The sequence below is a fragment of the Drosophila subpulchrella genome, chromosome X (genome assembly GCF_014743375.2).
Source record: "Drosophila subpulchrella strain 33 F10 #4 breed RU33 chromosome X, RU_Dsub_v1.1 Primary Assembly, whole genome shotgun sequence".
NCBI lineage: Eukaryota > Metazoa > Arthropoda > Insecta > Diptera > Drosophilidae > Drosophila > Drosophila subpulchrella.
Window position 1 is genome coordinate 22,383,540 of NC_050613.1, and position 20,787 is coordinate 22,404,326.

Sequence of the window (20,787 nt, forward strand, 5' to 3'; positions counted from 1 at the left end):
CGACGGTGCGAACGACTTTTATAGCCAACAATGTGCAGCATATCCACACTGAGAGAAATTCTACAACACTTGCCTATAATATCTTCAGGTCATTATCAAAATAAATTCATCTTTTGGATCTCTCTTGAATTCAAAACTGATTGTTTCGATTATAGTGTTGTATTGAAGGTAGATCCTGATAAAGTTCAAGGCTTACATACACTGGAAAAAATATTTTAGAAAAGGTTTCGATACCAGAATACAGAAAACATGCTTATTAAAAACAAGGTATTGTTTAGCCTAATATTATATAATAAAGATAATTTCCCAATCCTCTATAAATAATATATCATTTAAAAACTATCATAATTCAATTTTAATTTATCTAGAAATTAAGTTTTTTAACTGGAAACATTGTTATTTATGATTATGGGGATCCAACATTTGTATGGTATTATTAAACATAATTGTTTTTGGAATTTCGACATTATTTTGAGGTGAAGTTACGTAAATTAACTAGTCCCAAAACATTTGCAAAAAATATAAATACTTCAATATCAGTCATACTAAAAACCAAACTTTCTAATGGTTTTTTTTAGGTAATTCATTAAATATGGATTGAAATATTTTTTAACACCCTATAAACCCACCCACTTAAAAACATTTCGAAATTATTGAAGTCTTTTTCCTGGTTTATTGTTAAGATGACATTTATGCATGGTATGGACAAGAGTTACAATTAGGATTAACGATAACTTAAGCTACCTCATACGGTTAGAATTCCTAAAAAAAAAAAAGTATTATCTATGACTATTCAAGATAGATATTAAATCACCTGCCGCGCTTTGCATGTGTGAGGGTATGAGTATGTATGTGGTGGCCTCAGTACGTATGAGCAATGTTATTGCCTAGACATTTGACTATATAATAGCTATAAGTACGGACACTAACTTATGGAAGTCTGGCAGTGCTACAGTAGCCAGTGTCCACTGTAACCCATGGATGACGATCAGCAGCCTAACTACGTTTGATATATTTTTCTTGATATTACTTTTTTGTTTTCTTGCTGGTTGCCCAAAGTTATGCAGCACTTTTCACGATGGAAGCTCTCTGGCTGTCTGATTTGTGTTTCCAAAATTGTTTTTATATGTTTTTCCATTATATTAGACAGAGGACTCGTAGATGACGATCTGCAGGACCTTGGGCTTGTTGTTCTGGGCCTCCTTAACCTCCTTCAAAATGGCATTTGTGATGGCCTCCAAGGCGGCAATGTCGGGACTGTGATCGTTCTTCTTGCTGTTCCATTTGGGCATGGAAACCTAGTGGTAAATTTATACTTAGTTGTCTTAATCTTTCAAGGTTCTATTTATAAAGATTCCATACCGTTAGGACCTTCTGCAGGGCTGTATAATCGAGACCTGTGCCGGCTGTTTCGCCCAATCGACGTAATGTCTCCGCCATGGGACCAGAAAGCTCCTACAAAAATGTTTTATATTTTTTTAAATATATTTTTAAAAAGGTTTTGTGTAAAACTCACCTGTAGCTTGGCCCAACTGGTGGCATATTGGCGTCTCACCAGCTCAATTATAGTGGAAGTCAGGGCCAGACCAATGAGAATATACAATGTGCACAGCAACATGTAGTTGGGTTTCTCTGGAAAATATGATTGGTAATATAATAAAAGCATATTTTCATATTCCACCAACTCACTTGGCACCAAATCACCGAATCCGATGGTTGTCATGGTAATGAAACAAAAGTAGAAGCCATCGAAGAAGGTCCAATCGTCTTCCCAAAGCAAAAGAAGACCAGCTCCAGCGGCCAAGTAAACGCCCAAAAAACCAACGGCCAAAATGGCATAGAACCAGGTTTTGCCAATAAAGTTGGTGAACTTTGGTTTGGCTAAGAGAAATAGTAAGATTACAATTGAATAAATTGCAGGTAGCAGAGTGTAATGCTTGCAGAACCAACAGTGCGTATGAGTGATTTTATGTTCTATGCTTTAATATTACTCATGCGCACAGTGTTCGCTTGAATTGTTTTTAAACTTATTTTTTCTTTACAAATTTACATAAATGAATTTATTATTTACTGGTTTTATATGTTTTTAATTTTTTCTCAATTTAATAATATATTTTTTTTCACAACCTTAATTTGAATATGATATAATAGTCACTTACTGGGCATTTGATGGCCAAAAACAGAGACCGCGGAGGCAAACAATCGACCCCAATCGGCAATCACTGTGAGGGTGAAGGGGATGCCGATGAGGGCGAAACAAATGCAAAATACCCGACCGCCAGTCGTCACTGGGACAATATTGCCATAGCCTGAAAGTTTAAAGTGTCAATTAATTAAGCTGGGCTAAACTAAAAGCCGAAAGAAGCCAAAAGTACAGCGAAGCAATTTTATTTATGAAGAGAACTTAAATTTAAAATAGGATTTATAATAATATGTTCTCATCAACTAGGGTGACTATGATTTATAAATGATATAAATTATTTAATAAATGGTAGATATATCTTAAATAATGGCTCTAACTTTCTGAATAATAAAATTAAAATAGATGGATATCTTTAATTACTTATAAGTAGCAAGGTACATATTTTCTAATTGCAAGTGTTATATTGATTGAGACTAATCTACCAATTAAAATCACATTTATTATTTATGGTTATTACCCACCTATGGTGGTTAACACAGTCGATGAGAAGAACACAGCTTGCAGAATACTCCATCGCTCGTAGGGCTCTGGAAAGTCTTTATCGGCCACAATGAGCAGCCCCCCCTCAGCCGCCTGTTGAACGGCCTGAAAAACCATAATTAATGGATTATACTTGATGAAATATTAGGTAAATTTAACATTATTCTAACCGCTTCATATTTGGCCAACTCAAAGGCCAAGAGCTGGTCGAGATTGCGGACCTGGGTGTTGTTCAATATGGTGTGCATGAATTTTTCCCTGTGGGTTTTCACCACGTCCTTGAGATGGGATAAGCGTTCCACCTCCGCAGGGCGTTCTAAATGCCGAAATATCTAAAAAAAATATTAGAAATTTGCAATTCAGATGATATATTCATTAAAACTAATGATAAATAAATAAATCTTTTACTTGAAAAAGTAAGCATTTAATGAGTAAGCATTTATTAAGATTTATTCCAGGAATAAACCCGAGTGCCTTTCCTAGTATTCGTGGAAAAACATTTGAGATCCGATAAATTTTGAACTTTGCGCCGCGACCTTCACCCCCACAACCTATAATAATTATGAACAATCACTTTACAATTATTTTTTATGAGCCAACAAAATTTCCCATTCACTGGAATTCCAAATCTTATTGTTTGATGTTTTAGTGATGGAACGAAACGTAAATACAACAAAATCAAAATCTTCATTCAATTTCTCACACATCATCTCGGGAAATTTGTTTAACTTGTAGTATGTTGTTTTCGATATAAAAATAGTTTGTACAAATTGATTTTGAGTTTTATTTTTAACAGCAAATCGAAAGCGAACCAGCCAGAGAAATGTTGGCGAAAAAAAGCGAATGAATTTGGAAATTCAATTTAAATGTGTCAGACAATTTTTCTTCGACACACACACACACACAGACACACACTGGAAAGAAAAATGGGGTAAGAAAGATATACGGGGCAGCCTTGTGTGACTCAAAGTGTTTCCTTCACTTGTGACTTTGACAGAGTTGCAAATGCTTTGAATTCCTGGCACGTCTGCATTTTGATTAATTGAATTTGCTGTCCTCGCCTCCACTTAATTTCAGTTTTCCCCAGCTGCACATTTTTGCATTTGGTTAATTAATTCCTGTCCCCCCGAAAATCAATCCGTTGCCCTTTTCCCCGAGCAATTTAAAGGCGACAAGTTGTCCAACTTGCAATGGTGTCATGTCACTCACATCCCATAGATACATCTGTATGTATGGAAGAAGGAGCGAGCAGATAGATCTGTAATTTGGTTCGTTACATCCGCAGACAGACCAACAGCTGAAAGTTTGCGTCTGGGTTTATTTCTGTGCTGGCGCATAAATTATAATTATTATCGGACATGGGGTTATCTTGGGCGCTTCTCTTTTTGTTTGCTGACCCCTGGCAAAGAGGGGGATCCCCGTGAGTTATGATGGGGCTGGAAGTGGGGGCAAGAGCACAAGCCCCTGGAAAATATGAGTTGCTATGCTCCAAAAACTGTGACTGCTATTTTATTAAACAGTTCTTCCGAAATATATATAAACAAAATATATTTAATATATATAAATACGGACGATATTTGAAAAATATTGGTTTACTTGCTTTTCAACATTTTCCATCGCCTATGTTTTCTATCAAGTTATCATTTCTAAAGAAACCTTTTATTCACGAATAAAACCTAACAATATTTATTGATGCACAGCTTGTAAATCTATTAATAAATCAGAGTTAATACTATATTTAGATATTAATAATAAATTTTGCAAGTGAAAGTAAAGCAATAAAAAAAAGGAAATGGCCTGCAATATAGAAAATTGGGTTAAGCCATAATCCAAACTTATGACAAATGACTCGCACTCCCAGTTTTGGCCATAAAATCACTGTTTCGCAAAGTGACTTCCTGCCCGCAACTCTTTGCTTGGGCCGCCTTATGGTAGTTGTCACTTTGTCACCCCATTTTGCACAACATAAATCACACACAGTGGAGCTAGAGTATTTCCGCTACCGAAACCACAGTCCCTAGTCCCCAGATCCCGAACCCCAGTCCCTCGGAACCTTTCCTCTCCTGACCCTCTGGCCATCATCATACATGTGCGGCAATTAACGCACGACATATGGAAATAATGGAGTTCCCCACGGTGCCTTAATCCGACCACCTGAACTGGGTATCAGGATATGCACAGTAAGAAATTGCTGTATTACAAAATATTACAACATATATGAAGACTTTATTTTTCACTGCTCCAAAACCATCTCAATAAAATATATTTCTTTTATTTCATTTCATTTTATTAATCCTAAAAAGATACATACATGCGAAAAAGCTTGGAATGGTTATTGAAGTAATTATCTCTTTAAATATGCCTTTTATAATTTGATATATTTATCAAGTATCCCCTGTTTTTCCCAGCATAATTCTTGCCATTTCGGGAGTGGCAGTAAAAATACCTAAAAACGGGCTGGACCTAATCCAGATTGACAAGCCAGGCTAGAAACCACAACCAGTTTCGTAATCCCGTTTTTACAGCTGCTCCTTTTTTACTTTTTTTAATACCCACCTCCAGTGTCCATCGCGATTTCTCTTCATTACACAGAGAAAGCAAAATAATAATAAAAAATCCCAACTAAAATGTTTTTGCAACTCCAGCTGTTGGTAGTTGCTATGGGTATAATAATAATGATGTGCGCGCCCATTTAGCGGGCGATAATTCATTTCCGCTGCTAGCTCCCCAAAAGCAGGCTACGGTCAGTAAACAACCCGCAGACTGAACGGCAGCCCCAAGCCCCAACAAGGTCGCAGATTGACTCAATACACCATCCTTCGAACGATGAAGCCCCGGGGTGTCGGGGCAAGTTTTTGCAATAATGATATAGGGGGTCATATTTCAGGGTCTATGGGTTGCATTTAGCTGAAGTTTGGAATGAGCAAACGGGACGGGATCGTTAATAATAAAAATTTTAAGGCAGAACATTAGAGAATTCCATCAAAAACTCATAGAGGTATCGCACGCTTTAGTCGGGATCCGATAACTCAAGTTATGAAATTTCGAAGAGCAGTTTTGGGTACTTATTCTGAAAATCAAAGGGAAAAATCTAACAAAGGAATGGGCTAAAATTTGGACCCTCGTTCAAACAAAAATATTTAAATGTAGAATTTTAGAGAATTTAACCACAAACTCAGAAAGGTATCCCACATCTAAATCGGGTTTCTATAACTCAAGTAATGGAACTTAGAAGTTCAGTTTTGGGATCCCACTCTGAAAACCATTGGAAATACATAAAAAAGGAACATAAAAATGGCTAAAATTTTAACCCTTTTTAAAAAAAATATTTAAATGTAGAATATTAGAGAATTCAACACCAACTTCAACGAGGTATCCCACGTCGAAATCGGGATCCTATAACTTACGTTATAGAATTTAGAAGTGCAGTTTTGGGTTTCCTTTCTAAAAACCACCGGAAATACACAAAATTCGAACATGAAAATGGATTAAAAAATATATATTTTATAAATATAAATAAATATATATAAATATATATTATATTTTCTATGGGTTGCATTCAGCTGAAGTTTGGAATGAGCAAACGGGACGGGATCGTTTATAATAAAAATTTTAAGGTAGAGCATTAGAGAATTCTATCACAAATATATTATTAGAATATTAGAGAATTAAGCCACAAACTCGTAGAGGTATCCCACGTCTAAATCGGGATCCAATAACTTAAGTTATAGAATTTAGAAGTGCAGTTTTGGGTTCCCATTCTAGAACCCATTTTCAACCAAAACTCAAAGTAAATGTAAATATATTAAAGAACTTCAGATAATTAAGCTCAACCCTAAACCATATTTCAAAGAGCCCAGTATCTCTTTATTTATTTATCGAGATCAAGAGCAAAAGTTAATGCCCGAACCGAGCCATCACACGTTTTAGAAGGTCTCACTCAACGAACTCGAACAAGAAACCATAAATCTTTACATTCCGTATTTATGATTATTTACCAGAAGAGAACATTATAACGAGGGCCGTCGGCGAAGAAAAAACAAAACAAATGCATAATAAATATAAATTGGTATTATTTATTGAAAATTAGTTCCAGGGGCGGCAATGACCGCCAGTCCAGGACCCTGACCCAATGGGAAAGTGGCGAAAGTTTCGGGGTCCTGCCAAAACGGAAGCGTCGTGAAAATGCGAAAATGGACAACGGCGTCCGCTGGGCGCCCTTTCAAGCTGATTTCGCATCAACCTTAAATATTATTTCACTTTCCCGCCCAAGCAAAAAAAAAAAACGAAGACTTGTTTGTTTATGGGCAGGGCCAAAAAAAAAAAAGCGAAAACACTTTTCCACATTTTCCGTATCGCCGCGCTTTTCTGTCGTTCGCGTTTAAAACCGCGGGCGGGCAGCGTCAGCGAATCTGGTTTGTTGATTTTATGAGTTTATGATTTGATACCAAATTAGACATAATTTCCACAAACTTGTTGTTGCTGCACGCATAAATCGCTGCCAGTTCATTAAGTTTTGATTATTTATTGAGTGCGCTTCGCTCGTCGCAATAAAACCGAATGGCATGAGGGCTCTTTGCCCGAAGATCTATTGTAAAACCTAACGATAGAACTTGTTAGGTGATTTGATGGCAAGACCAAATCTCGGAATCTGTGGATAATAACTAACTGAAAATTGGCGGGCCGTATGAACTGATAAAAGTGAATGCAATATATGTACATGTACTTGAATAAATTATATTTTTATTATGAAAACATCAAATTTTTCCACACTTTTGGATAATGTAAATATTATCATAACGCAATAAAACCAAATGGTTAAACGGCTCTGTAAAATTTTACGATTGAACCTGTTAATTGATTTAATAGCAAATCCTATTGCTATGGGGCGGAAAATCTCGGGATCTGTGCTTGATAGCAAAGGGAAATTTTACAGGCTGTATAAACTAATAAAGGCAAGATGGATGAAAAATGATTTGCAGGCGGGTTCGGTTCACATACTTAAATAAAGCATCTATATTATGTGAATTATTATACAATTATTTTAAGCAACGTCTTCCCAACGATTTTAATGGCTGTTAAGCATGAATGGCGTCGTAATCTTTAATAGTTAATATCTCAGGATCCCTTCGGCCGAACCGTAATAAATTTGGTATGCAGAACAATCACAGCACGAGGCACTTGTAACAGTTGGAGTTCCTGCCGAGTTCAACGAAAACACTTGAAGAAATCCCATTCCAAGTTCCCCCGTCACCTTCCCATTCCCTTCCCCTTCCCATTCCCTTCCCATCCGCTTCCCATCTCATACCCATCCCCTACCCATCCCCATCCCATCCCCTTCCCATCCCCTTCCCATCCGCTTCCCATCTCATTCCATATCGTTGACACACAACGGAAAAAGGCCCAATTATAATCGTAAATATAAACGCTTATGGCTTTTTATTGCCAGCGGCACAGCAGCCCGATGAGGACCACCCACTGTTGGCCACTCCATTCGCACTTTTCGGCACTTGACATATTTATGCGTAATTATTATGGCCAAGGCCAAGCGCTCAGAAATATGGAACAGTTAAAAAATAGAACACGAAAAAAATAAGAACATCAGCGAAACCGAAATCAAATTAAAATCCAGCGGAATGATAATGCCGGAGAGGGCCGGAGCCCCACCTGCGGTTAATTAACCAATTCCGGACACAATGCCCGGCAAAAAGGCCGAGTAAGTGCCATTCCTGGAGCGCCATTTGGATGTTCGTTTTATGCTAATGCCGCCGCTTGACCCCAATAACCCCGGACGGACTTCATGGGCTGGGCACTGCCATGAGATTCGCTTCGGTTCGGCTTTATTTGGTTCCAAAATCCAGAGATTGCCATCATCATTATCGGGTCTAGACACATGTCACATGGCCGCATCGTGATTGCCAGGAGTGACAAAATCACTTGATTTCCCCCTAGACCAACTAAAATACGAAATCATCATAGGAATTGGAAATCAGCAGGGATAACAAAATGGATCTACATAATATACTATTACAAACAGAAGCGTAGTTGGGGGAAACAGTGAAATAGAATAATTCTATCGGAAAACATTACACATTACTTTAAAACAAAAAACAATGGGCCTTATAAAGTTTTGTTCTTAAAACTGATAAATATAAATGTAATTATATTTGAATGTCTTTCGCCAAATATTTTTAGAATTCTTATTTTAGAATAATATTTAAAGAAACAGGGTTTTTTCTATATAAAAAAAATTTGCCTATATAATTTACTACAAGCAATATTATATATTTTTTTTAAAATGGTATTGGCGTTCTTAACTTAAATAAAATAGAAGGACTTGCAGTCTTGTCTGTATCTCTTTAAAAATACTTTAAAATATTTTTTAGCAACGCAGTCGTAAATTCTACATAATCTTTTGACCAATTCGTAAGCCGACTTTGAGCTCTCTGTGCTGTTTTGGGCATAAAATCATAACAAATCCGACGTGAATGGAGGCGCGGGGGCCCACACTCGGCACTTCACCTTTGACCCACCCTTTTGGCGTGTCCATCAGCACGTGACAAGCCAACGAAGACGTTGAAAAAAATGGAGGTATGTGCTATTTGCATGCCACGACAACAAATCAGCTGTTGGGGCTAATACATATATATTTACCTATATATAACACACTCCAAACACACTTGCCCCCGCCCAAGTGACTTGTTGTTTTTTTCTAGCCGCCTTTGATTTGTGTGTGCGTCTGCGGCGCGTTTTTAACCGCCCCGTGATGTGTGTGAGCCAAACATGGCAGCAGAAAGATTACGCCCGTCGAAACGGAAGAGGGTCTTGAGATTGCGTGCCACATGGCATGGAGTTACGGGGAGGGGGGCGGGGCGGATGCGGATGCGGATGCGGATGCGGAAGCTGGCGATGGATGCCACTCACGATAGTATCGCTCTAATTGAGTTTTAAATACAGCATTCTGGTGGGTTTTCAAAACCTCAATTTACCAGAAGTTCTCAGAAATTATTATTTTTTAACTAGTATTTAAGCTTAAATTATTTTATTTTTCTTTAAATATTAAATTCGATTTTTTTTAAATTTAAATGTTGAACACTTCAAAAAATAATACAAAGCAATATGAGAATAAAAATCAATTAAAAAAATTTTTACCCTTTAAAAAACATTTAAAAAGGTCTTTGAAAATATTTACAATAAATCTATAGTTGATACATTATTTATTTTGCTTATAGTATATAATTTCGATTATAGTATATAGTATATAAAACTGAAATATACTTCCTAAAAATAAATTTTCCCACCAATTCTCCTCTCTAACAACCTTGCGTGCTGAAATAAAAGGATTCTTGGAAAACATAAAAGTTGTAGTTTAGCCGTAAGTGTTTAAAATTATTATTTTCCCATAATGGAATCACAAATAAATTATGAGTCACGCAAAAGTGCTCTTCTCTAGCACGAATTTAAGCTGCCCAAATTAAGAGAATCCCTGCCAAACAAACAAGGGTCTCAATTCAAATCTCATTACTTTGTGTTTTCTGCCTCCGAAATCACCTGCTCATCTCTATGGGGTCTTAAGATCTTAAGTTCTCAAGATCTCAAGTGTCTTAATGAGCCACAAGAATGAAAACAACAAAATAATGATTATTCGAAAATAATGAAGTGCAAGGCAAATTTTGTGGACAGCCGAGAATGATAGTTTTTTAATTTTCTAATTATGAGCTGGTGAATTACCATGCCCGCCCCCTTTTTTTTGGCAGCTGTCCATGGGAAAAGGGGCTGGTGTGCGCTGACTTTTGATTGACACTGTGTTGTGGCCAGCTGCCGGATGAATTTGTTGGCTAATGAGATTGCTGTTCTTGGCTATGTGGCCCACGATGATTTGTGGCTTTTACTCGCATTTTATTTTATTTTATTTCATTTTTTTATTTTCAATTTGCAAGCGATGGCATCATTTTTGGACAAGGGGCGGTAAAACCGTGAAATTGATAGCTTTGCTTGCGGTGAGGGGAAATACTATTAAGTTGGTTTGAAGAGTCTTGCAATATGGTTGTCTAGGTCTGTTCTATAAATGGGTATATAAATGGGTAACTCAAATTGGGCAGCTTAAGTTTGTGGGAGTTTTTGGGAATTTTCGAGGGAGGGAGGACCATTAAAACTGGCACATATGCTTTAAAAAAATTGTTACAGTGGGTTTAAAATGTTAATAACTTATGATCAAATGACTTGCAGAATTTATATTTTTTTCAGAAATTTGTCTATTGATTTAAAAAAAAAAACAATATATCAAACGATGTAATATTATGACTCTAATAAATAAATATACAAATCTAGCGAAGAAAACAAATGTCAAGTCTTTTTTCTAATGAGACAAAAAATACTAAAAAAAATCCTTTCAATTTGTTTGCCATCAAAAACGTAATTTAACTTAAAAAAGTTAAGAGAAAATCCCGAGCCAAGTTCGTTTCGCTTTTGGGACTTATAACTTATAAGTCCAACACGCATATTGTATAAACTCCCGCAGCAATTTCCATAATCGAGTTGGGCAACTTTCATAACTTCCCCCTTTTCGATAAGTAAAACTTTAATGCATTTTGCAGCCTGTCAAAGTTCAGCAAAGTATTACAACCATCTATTTACTTGCTTACTTACTTGGTGAGTGCGTAAGTGTTTTTATTGTTTACCGCTTGTCGCTCACTCTTCAGCGGAAAATATGCTGAATTGGGCGGAACTGGGCCCCACACATCGTCACACGCTGCGTATGCGCATTATGTGCATTTAAGTAAGAAAGTCGTCATCAATCAACGCCATTTTGACATGCAAAAATTTTGCACGCAACTTTTGCTTGGCGGGGATTTTGATCGGAGTTCATATGGACTATAAATCACCCATTGGAATAAAGCTTTCTATTGGAAAATGCATAAAAAGCAAGTGAAATACTGTTTTAAGCTGAATAATTTAACTTTACGTTATTTAAGAATATTAAAATTATTAAATTCTTAGGGGTTTCATAATCTGTACGATAATCTTGGAAATTATAATGTAAAAAGTAGTTTTAATTGTTTGTTTTTTTAATTGTATAATTATTAAATATTATATTATTATATTGTAAATATTATTAAATATTATATAATAAATTAATATTAATAATTTCTTATGGTTTTTATAATCTATAAGACTTACATTTTTATTTTCGAATGTTGTATTTAATACCATAAATTCTTGCATTTAAAAAAATAATTTACAAAATAAATTTTAAATGAGATACGTTAAAAAAATATATATATAAAATAAATCTCAATAAGATATTAAAATATTTGTAAATATATAAGTAAAGGTAGGCTTTTCACTAATTTTTGGATACTCAAGTCTCAGAAAAATGAAAATCAAACGATTGCAAAGATTTTTCCCTCTGAACGACATGCCTTTTTTATACCCTGGGAAAACCTTTTAAGGATCTGCTCCTGCCGCTGCGTTTTCCTTTAAAAATTGAGCTGCTCTGACTTCGACTTGCGTGCTGCCTTATGTCTAAGATTGTGTCGACTGTCGACCTGCAAAAAAAAACAATCAAAGCCGCGTCAATGCTCAAGTTGGAGGAGGGGCAAATTGGCCAAGTTAGGTGGATGAGGATGAGGAGGTGGCCTAATGGGGCTGGCTCCCGCGGATTTTGGCTTAACACCGATTTTGGTGCAGCACGCAAGGCGCCAGAATGGCCGGGGCTAAAAAGTTGACCGAGTTCTAGTTCGCTGTTTTTTGGCTTACTCCTCATTTGACTCCTTTGCCGTTTGGCTCTTACTTTCTGGTAATTGCTGCGGTCGAATTTGGTGAAAGTGCTTGCAGTGTATGGCAAGGTATTCGATTTTCGGCTATACACGGCTGTACTTTTTTGGGAACTTACATTAAAAGCATAAAAAATTCTAAACCTAAATTTGGAAACTATAAAAAAAGCATAAACAAGTTTAGTTTGAGAAAAAAATAGCATAAATAAAAAACATAAGATCGCTAAGAGAATATTGCGCAGAGATCAAAGTCAATTGGTTATATAGGCGTCTGCTAATACAACCTATCATGTGAAAGAAATCATAGTGAACATCTGGATTGGATCACATAATGACCAATTCTTGGTAATGAAAATGTTGTAATTCTATTTTTAAAATTCATTTTAACAAATTAGAGATTTTCATTTTAATAAAAAAGTAATATCATTTAATAATAAGTACTTCACAATGATTATAAAATAAAATATTAGTTTTTTAGACTTTCCATTTCAATAATAACTCAAAATAGTTAATATGCCAACTATTTTTCTAATATTATTTTTAGCAGTAGATCATATATATTTGAAAGCTACAAACAAAAGAGCATTGAATCAGTCTCCATAAAAGAAAACAAATATTTGTTCTTTGGGTAACTGAAGTCCTCACCCACTCCCCTTTTCAATTATGCAAATTCAGCGTCGAACGTTTTGTTATGAGCCACTTCCTCCAACTACACCACCTACATAGGAAAAAAATTAAAGAAGAGCAACCACAACCTTGACATGCCAACTCCACATAAAGTTGCTTGGTTTGTTTTTCTCGTTGCCAATTTAAATTTCACACCATAAACTAGTGATATTCGAAAACAAAAAAAAACAAGAGAAACAATGGTTTTATGCTAGGCAAATAAATAAATAAAATCAGCGGCGGTAGTTTATTATTTTAATTTGCTAATAAATTGTATAAATTATTAATGCCAGCTTGTTTTGGCAGACATACGGCCAACAATCATCATCATAATTATACGGCGATTCTGCAAATAGTTTACAAATGATTTTCAATTTATTTCCGCGAGCAGCGAACCAAAACGAGTCCAGTGCAAACAAAGAATTCTTTCAATTTATTTGCTTCACGTTTAAAGATAGAAACGGGCCTGAAATATGCTACATGGTAGCATAAAAAAAGGAAAAAATCACGCATACGCATATTACTCATACGCCTCGTACGCCGAGATGGGAAAATCTCGAGGAAATCGACGGCGAAAACAAGGTGCGAAAGACGCGAACAAGCAAACAATGCGGAAAAATGAAAGTGATAGTGGTGGTCAGGGGTTAATTGCGGGCCAAAGGGGGTTAATTGTGGCCATTGTCAAGGGGCGTGTGTGAAACAGTGACGTCTCTTTAATTTCCCGAATCCCCAGAAGCGTGGGCGATTTATCCGTGGGATAAATATATAAAAAAAAAATCGAAAAAGTATCGGCATTTAAATGGCAAATAAATACTGAGAAATGTAAATAGTGTCCGTATGATCGGAAAGGTGGTGGAAAATGTAATGGAATTCGCTTGGAGACGGAAAATTGCAAATGACTGGCAAAAAAGTTTGTAATTTCTTGGGGAAATACTTTTGTTTACAAAAGAAAATACCCACTGAACAGTTTGTTATTTTAAATATGATTAAATGAAATATTCAAAGTGAATACATAATAGGTAATACAATATTATACACTTTCTTAATTTTAATTTATAATAAAATTTCCATTGAAATATTTTTTATAAGTAGTATATATAATACCATAATAATATCATAATAAAATATTATCCACTACGTTATTTTAAATTTATAAACTTGTTATAAAATAAATATATTTATTTTTAAATATATATCATTCTGCCTAAAAATATTTGCAATAATAATTTTTATTTACAAAATGTTCCATTAACTTTCCGGCAGTGTTAATGATTGCATTTTAAAAAAGTTCCCCAAAAACATTCGTGTCAAATGGCTGGCCATCAATTTTCACACTCAGAAAGTACATAAATTCGCCACAATCTCGCCATAAAAATATAAAAAATAAATCACACCGTGTAAACAAGCAATTAGAAGTAAAAACTGATAAACGCGATGAACCAACTGGCTGGGACATTAACGACTGATTGATGGATGCTTCCAGCTCATCGAGATCGGGGCTAACTGCCCCATGCACTTGGTGACCTGGATCTACATACCAGCACTCTATATACACCCCCGATCTTTGAGTATATGCACAATGGCAACTTAACGAGATTCCCCAATGAGTCAATTATTTGGTTATTTTTGGATTTTCAGACGGGACACGCGACGCCAGAGAATCTCGATTCGGGGGGTGGTTATAAATTCATTTCACACTTGGCCACTCGCCGCATAAATCTGTCCGATTCTTGTCACCTGCCTGTCGCCGCATAATTTGTTAATAATTTTACGGCTCCACTTTATTATCGCCCACCCACTTGATGTATTCATTTTGTATTTATTTTCCTGGCCGCTGGCCAAAAATAATTTGTATCTCGTGACGGGGGACATATGTAAAACAAAAAAAACCAAAGGCGGTCCATTCTTGCGTGTTAAATTGCTGCAGGTTTCCACTTTTCACTCTCTGAAAGTGACTTTATGACTTGCAATCTATTTGATCTCTGTCCCTTTTTTTTTTGGCCTGTAAATTGAATCTCGATTTGTATGCCTCATGCGTGGTGGAGAACTTGGTCCTAATACACTTAAACACTTTCGGATTCGGGTTTGTTTTTGCCCCATCTTGTAGCGAATGGATCTTTGTCTCGCCTCGAATCGCTTGGCTTGTCATTGTTCGGTAATTTCGGGAATGTTTGGATTTGTATTTGGGGTTTTTTTTTGGGTGGGGAATTGGGGATACATGATTGGAATTTGCAAGTGCTGTTGCATAGCTGGGGGCGATGGAGCATAATGGTTTCATTAGCAAACCAAAATCAAATGGACTCAGGGTATTTCATCAGTTGTGGCATGGTGAACCATCAAATAAATGGGACACCATCGAAAGTAAGTGATACATCGCTAGAGAAATGAACTGAAATGCTTGTGATATCATAGCAATCGAAAACATAGGTATTGTAATATTTAAAATCTATACTAAGTACTGGAATTAATAATGTCAACTACATTAACTTTCAAAAAATTATAAGTTAATTTTGGGAAATTGTGAAATTATGTCTAGTTAGCATTTTTAAATCCTGAACATTCCTTTAAATATTTTCTGTGATACCTGCCTAACTTAAAGTTAAAACCATTCTATCACTCTTTAAGAGCCATGGGTAAAAAAAAAAATGTCAAACTATTGTCCTAATGTGAACCTGACGTGATTTTCCAGCGTTCCCCAATGTTTTTCCCCCTCCAGTTTTCCCTTTCGCTCTTCTTTGTCTTCCTGGTGCAAACATCCGCGGTGGAAATGCGGAAAAGCGCCTATTGGGCCGAGCCTATTTCCTGACTTTGGTTTTGGACTCCGTTCAGGGCCAAGAAGCAAATTGGCCTCGATATGAAAAATCATGTCTGGGCAGGCTTGGACGGGCAGTTAATCAGATAACACCGGCGCACACATGAGCAAATTCACATAGAAAACCATACAGCTGAGGTCGAAATAAGAGTACTTGGTATAAAATACCAAATAATAAATAAGATAAAATATAACACAATTTAAAATATTAAATTATAAATTAATAGTTCTTAACGAATCGAAGGACCTAGTTATGCAAATATTAATTTTAGTATTATATACTAGCTTTAATTTGTTAACAAATAAAAAAGTTTTTCAATAGTTTATGTTATAAATATCTATCTATTGATCAGAGTGTAAAATAATATATTTTATATATTTGTTTTATTTAATTGTTTTATATTATTATTAATTATTTTATATAATTGTCAGAATTACTATTATCTTGACTGCGACTGTATGTGTATAGTGTATGGAAAGGGGATAAAAGCAGGGAAGTGGGCTGGGTTGACTCCAGTCTAATTGGCCATTTTGTTGTTGTGCGTTATTCTGGCCAGCAACTTAATTCACTTGCCCTCTAACTTTTCCGCTGGACAACTTTTGACAAAGTGAAATTTTTCACACACACACACACACTGAAAGGGAGAAAGCTCACACACACACATATAGCGAATCGACGACGCCTTCAAGTATGCTACAAAATGCTAATTAAAATGATTTATGTCCACTCATCCACATTTTTTGCCATATGTGAAAGGAGGCTGTTTGCTGGTAATTCGAGTTTCCTCCTCCCTTCCGCTCCCCCGGGAATTTGGCTTAATTAATAAATAGACTTGCTCGTGTTATGAGGGGTTCAAGGAGCAAAACGGAAGCAAAACCATAAAATAGATAAATGCCAATTGCTTCATGGCCAGCTCGTCAACAAAACCAATTAAAACTTTATATTGTCGACCACTAAAAAGTGATTTCGCTTTAAAGCAGCTTATCTTTCGAAAAAAATACTTTAGAAAAAAAAAAGAAACCCAAGAAGATGACGCCATGAGCTTCGTATAAAATTGTAAACTCAATTTTTATAATAGTAGTTTTGTAGGTTTGTTTAAATTTGATGGCAGACTTAAGGTTTTTTAATTAAAAAAATGCTTTTCTTAAGTTTTTATTTAAAAAAAACTGATATGTATTTTAAAAACAAAGTGGTAAATAATCATTAAATGTTAAAATAGTTTTTTTGTATCCAGAAATCCCTAGATCAAGTTCAAGGTTATTTATAGAGTAGATAAATTATCTGCAAACTAATCTCTGGAGAAGAACACAGTTGGGGTCAAAAGTTTTTGTCGCTGGTCAAGTGACTGAAACTGATTTCCGGCTAGAAAAAATTGAAGGAAAAACTTGAATGTCATGTGATATGCTGATGTGGACAGTTCCGTTCACGTCCCAGGATTCATTTCCTTTTAACTGGGACTTTTTCAATGCAAAGTAAATTGCAAATCGAATCATACTGAGAGTGTGGCGAACTTTTAAGATGGCAAATAAATTTTCTTTGTCACGTAGAATATACATTTTGTAAGATAATTATTTGTATTGATTAAAAAATTAAAGAAGTTCATGACTACATTTTTTTTAAAGTCTATATAAGCGCTTTAGTATTCATTTTTCTTTACTTTATTAAAAGCGAAAAAAAAAGATCAAGCGATTGGGGCCTCGGTGAATCGGAACATAAAACAAATGCTATTCCCCATGTGAATTTGAAATGAATTTGATGAGCCATTTAAGTGAGAAGTGCGCATAATTGGCCAACATGTGGTGTTGTGTGTGGCCCGGAGATTGAAGGGTCCCTCCCCGGCGGAAAATTCGGGGAGTACTGGGATTCCTCGACAATCCATATGAATGCGAATGTGTTGCCTGATTAATGCATGGCTTTTGTTGCCAGAAATCTGCGCAAATCGCCAGATATTTCATCGAGGTGTTGATGGCGCTGGAATGATACAGGGTCTATCGGGAACCGAAGGGGAGCCTCAATTTGATATAGCACAGAAATATCCAAGAATTCAAGGCGCTATGAATCATTTTGTTGCCAAGGCAGTCAATGGAAGTACATATAAATAGAGTCAATTTACTCATGGTATCGACAATTTGCATAGAAAATTTGGTGTATTTATAAGAAATTATTTAATAATTATTATCATCTAAAAATGTATAGCATCATTTTAGATCGAATTCGGAAAGAAATATTAAATAACGTTATAATTTCAGGAAATATGTTTATATGTTACAAGGACGAAGAAACCCAATTTCTTATCATAGTTATCAATAGAAATAAATAAATAATAAAAAAAATAAGCGATTAATTACTAATTCATTTTCATAACCATAATTTTATATCAAATGCGAAAAAATATATTTATTAACATTAGTATTCGTTGAAATATTTGTATATCTTATAATATATTTATATGAACCCATTTTTTATCAACTAAATAATAAGGAAAACTCTACGATTCCTAGGAATTCATTTTCAATGCCACAAAACAAACAGCCTGCTTGAGATGCCTTCAACCGCGATATCCTAACGCATATATCATACATCCTCGATAAGCTTCGACATCCATTCATTCAGCCCATTTTGGCCAACACCCACACCATATCCTATCCATTTCCCAGCCCGTAATTGTCGGTGCTCGAGGAAATTGAGAGGCAGTATAACAAATACCTTCCCGGCACGACACCCGGCCATATGTCAAGTCGTGGGACACAACAATTAGGGCTCTACTCTGGCCTCCCCCGATATTTCCCCCGATTAACTGCAGCTATTTTGCAGTCATGGACAACTGACGGCATCAATTTGAAAATACTCTTATTTTTTTTTTTTTTGCTTGGCCAAAAGCTAAAACCACGACGTCATTGGCGAAAATGTAAATGTTTAGACAAGGCCAAAAGGCCTGGACGTGGTCCGCCCGATGCAGTTCCTCCTGCTCCGAAAACCAGACAGATTTGGCTGTCTGGATATCCAGAGGCAATTAGGGGAGGCGGGGCACTTAAATGTACAAAATAGTTTTATGACTTAATTTTGGGATAATTTTTAGTATTTCCACTGCAATAAATTTTGGCTCTGTTTGGGTTATTGTTTTTATTCTTATTGGCACAGTAAACGATCGTAATGGAACTAATATATCACTAAATTCAAAATGCATTTATTTTAAATGTATTAAAAATTGAATTATTGTTATTGAATTTTATTACTCACATATATTGACTGTATAATAATAAAATTATAATAATAAGGTGACACACTGAACTGCTAGAATTAAATTTCTTAAAATAGTAATATTTCAGAAGAGTGGTGTATTGTTTTTAAATAATAATTTTGGGCAACATTTTAAACAAATTTTGTGAGTTGGTTTTTTATTGTTTCATAATAATAATGAAACAAGCTGGTTAAAATTTAGGAAGTTCGTTTTATTTTAATTAATATTTTTTATATTAATATTATTATTAATAATACATTTTTCACTTTGTGTCACAGTAAATTAGTTTGTTGATTTTTACATAAATTAAGTTTGCACAAACAAAAACATTTGAGATTTTTCTATTAACATTTTTTAATTCGGGAAAAAGAATTTTAAATACAAAAACCATTAAACGAATGTTAATTGTTTAAGTATTTGTAATGTTAAGCCGTTGTTTCACTCTTTTAAAATAAATGCTTTAAAAACACTGTTTCGGTTACCAAAATAAGGATTATATGAATGAATATCTTAAGTATTTTTTTTTAAAACCAGAATATTTTATTTTATTGTAACCTTAGGATTGTGAATAGATTAAACCCTAATTAATCGCCTTCTTCGATTGGTTACTGTATCTATGTGTTTTGCTTTTCGTTCTTGCTCCAAACAATTTTAACGCTCGCCGTTTTCGGCTTTTGGTCCAACACAAATCATTTTGCATGTTCGTGGCGGCCGCAAAAGGCAAAAGCCAACAAAAAAAAAAAACTAAAAAAAAATAACATCGAAAATAATTAAATATTTGTTTAGTTATGTGCGAGTCTGGTGGGGACGTGGAGCACACGTTCCCGGCCAAGTTAGCTTTCTCTTACCAATCCGCCCACGCCGCAGTAGATGGACAGCGAGACGAGCAGTCCGATGTGATTGAGGGCCGACTTCCACTTCACCGACTGCCAGCAGGCGGTGCTCCTCCGTCCGCCGGCCGCCCCCTTGGCCACGCCCCCGCCCTCGGCGGCATCCACACGGCGGTCCAGGTGCTTCAGCTTCTCCAGCAACTCGGTGCTGGCCTCATCCTGCGAATCGTACTCCTTCACCGCCACCTTTTTGATTGGCATCTCCGCGCTTTTTTCTTCTATCCCTCAATTATTTTGCAATCATTTAATTTTGATTTTAATTTGTAATTTTCTGATAAATATATATTTATTTTTTTCTTTCTAGGGGCACGGCCCTCTTCGGTCCTGTGAGTCCAGCATTTTTTTTTCTAGGGGCACTCACGCAAACGGGCAATTTTCGAATTTTTTCGCACTCGCGCCAAAAACTCTGGAAATCGACGCAGGCCCGGAATGCCGAAGAGAACCAACCGTCAACAAGTCAAAGTTGCGACTGTTGTGTTTTCGCGCTGAACTGGATGCACGGACTTCCCCAAAAAAGGGGGGCAACTTTGGGCCCAAACATGTGGCAACGTTGCGCGAAATATAAAATATAATTAAATACGAAAAAGTAGAGGGAAAAAAGCTTTAAATGTGGCTGACTGGATTTATTTTAATCGACTCATTGGCAACCCAAACATGATTAAATATATAAGTTGTGCAAGAATGTTTAAAAAAAATACAAGTTAGTCTAACTTTTATG

At 35.7% G+C, this 20,787-nt stretch overlaps 1 protein-coding gene across 1 annotated transcript; it reads right to left on the reverse strand.

The window, feature by feature from the left end:
* Nucleotides 1-694: 694 nt before the first annotated feature.
* Nucleotides 695-20,564, reverse strand: LOC119556813 (TWiK family of potassium channels protein 7). The gene is made up of 8 exons (XM_037869266.1): nucleotides 20,028-20,564; nucleotides 2,854-3,015; nucleotides 2,665-2,788; nucleotides 2,160-2,309; nucleotides 1,690-1,881; nucleotides 1,517-1,632; nucleotides 1,363-1,455; nucleotides 695-1,298 (listed from the first exon to the last, which is right to left on the reverse strand). The coding sequence occupies exons 1-8, from the start codon at nucleotides 20,268-20,270 to the stop codon at nucleotides 1,143-1,145; spliced, it is 1,236 nt and encodes a 411-aa protein (XP_037725194.1). The 5' UTR covers nucleotides 20,271-20,564; the 3' UTR covers nucleotides 695-1,142.
* Between the last annotated feature and the right edge of the window lie 223 nt (nucleotides 20,565-20,787).

Coding starts and splice junctions, on each gene's coding strand:
- LOC119556813 (XM_037869266.1), bottom strand. CDS start 20,270: ATGCCAATCAAAAAGGTGGCGGTGAAGGAGTACGATTCGCAGGATGAG. Junction 3,016..20,027: donor ACTGCGGCGTGGGCGGATTG/GTAAGAGAAAGC, acceptor TATTTTTTTTAG/ATATTTCGGCATTTAGAACG. Junction 1,299..1,362: donor CCCTGCAGAAGGTCCTAACG/GTATGGAATCTT, acceptor ATTTACCACTAG/GTTTCCATGCCCAAATGGAA.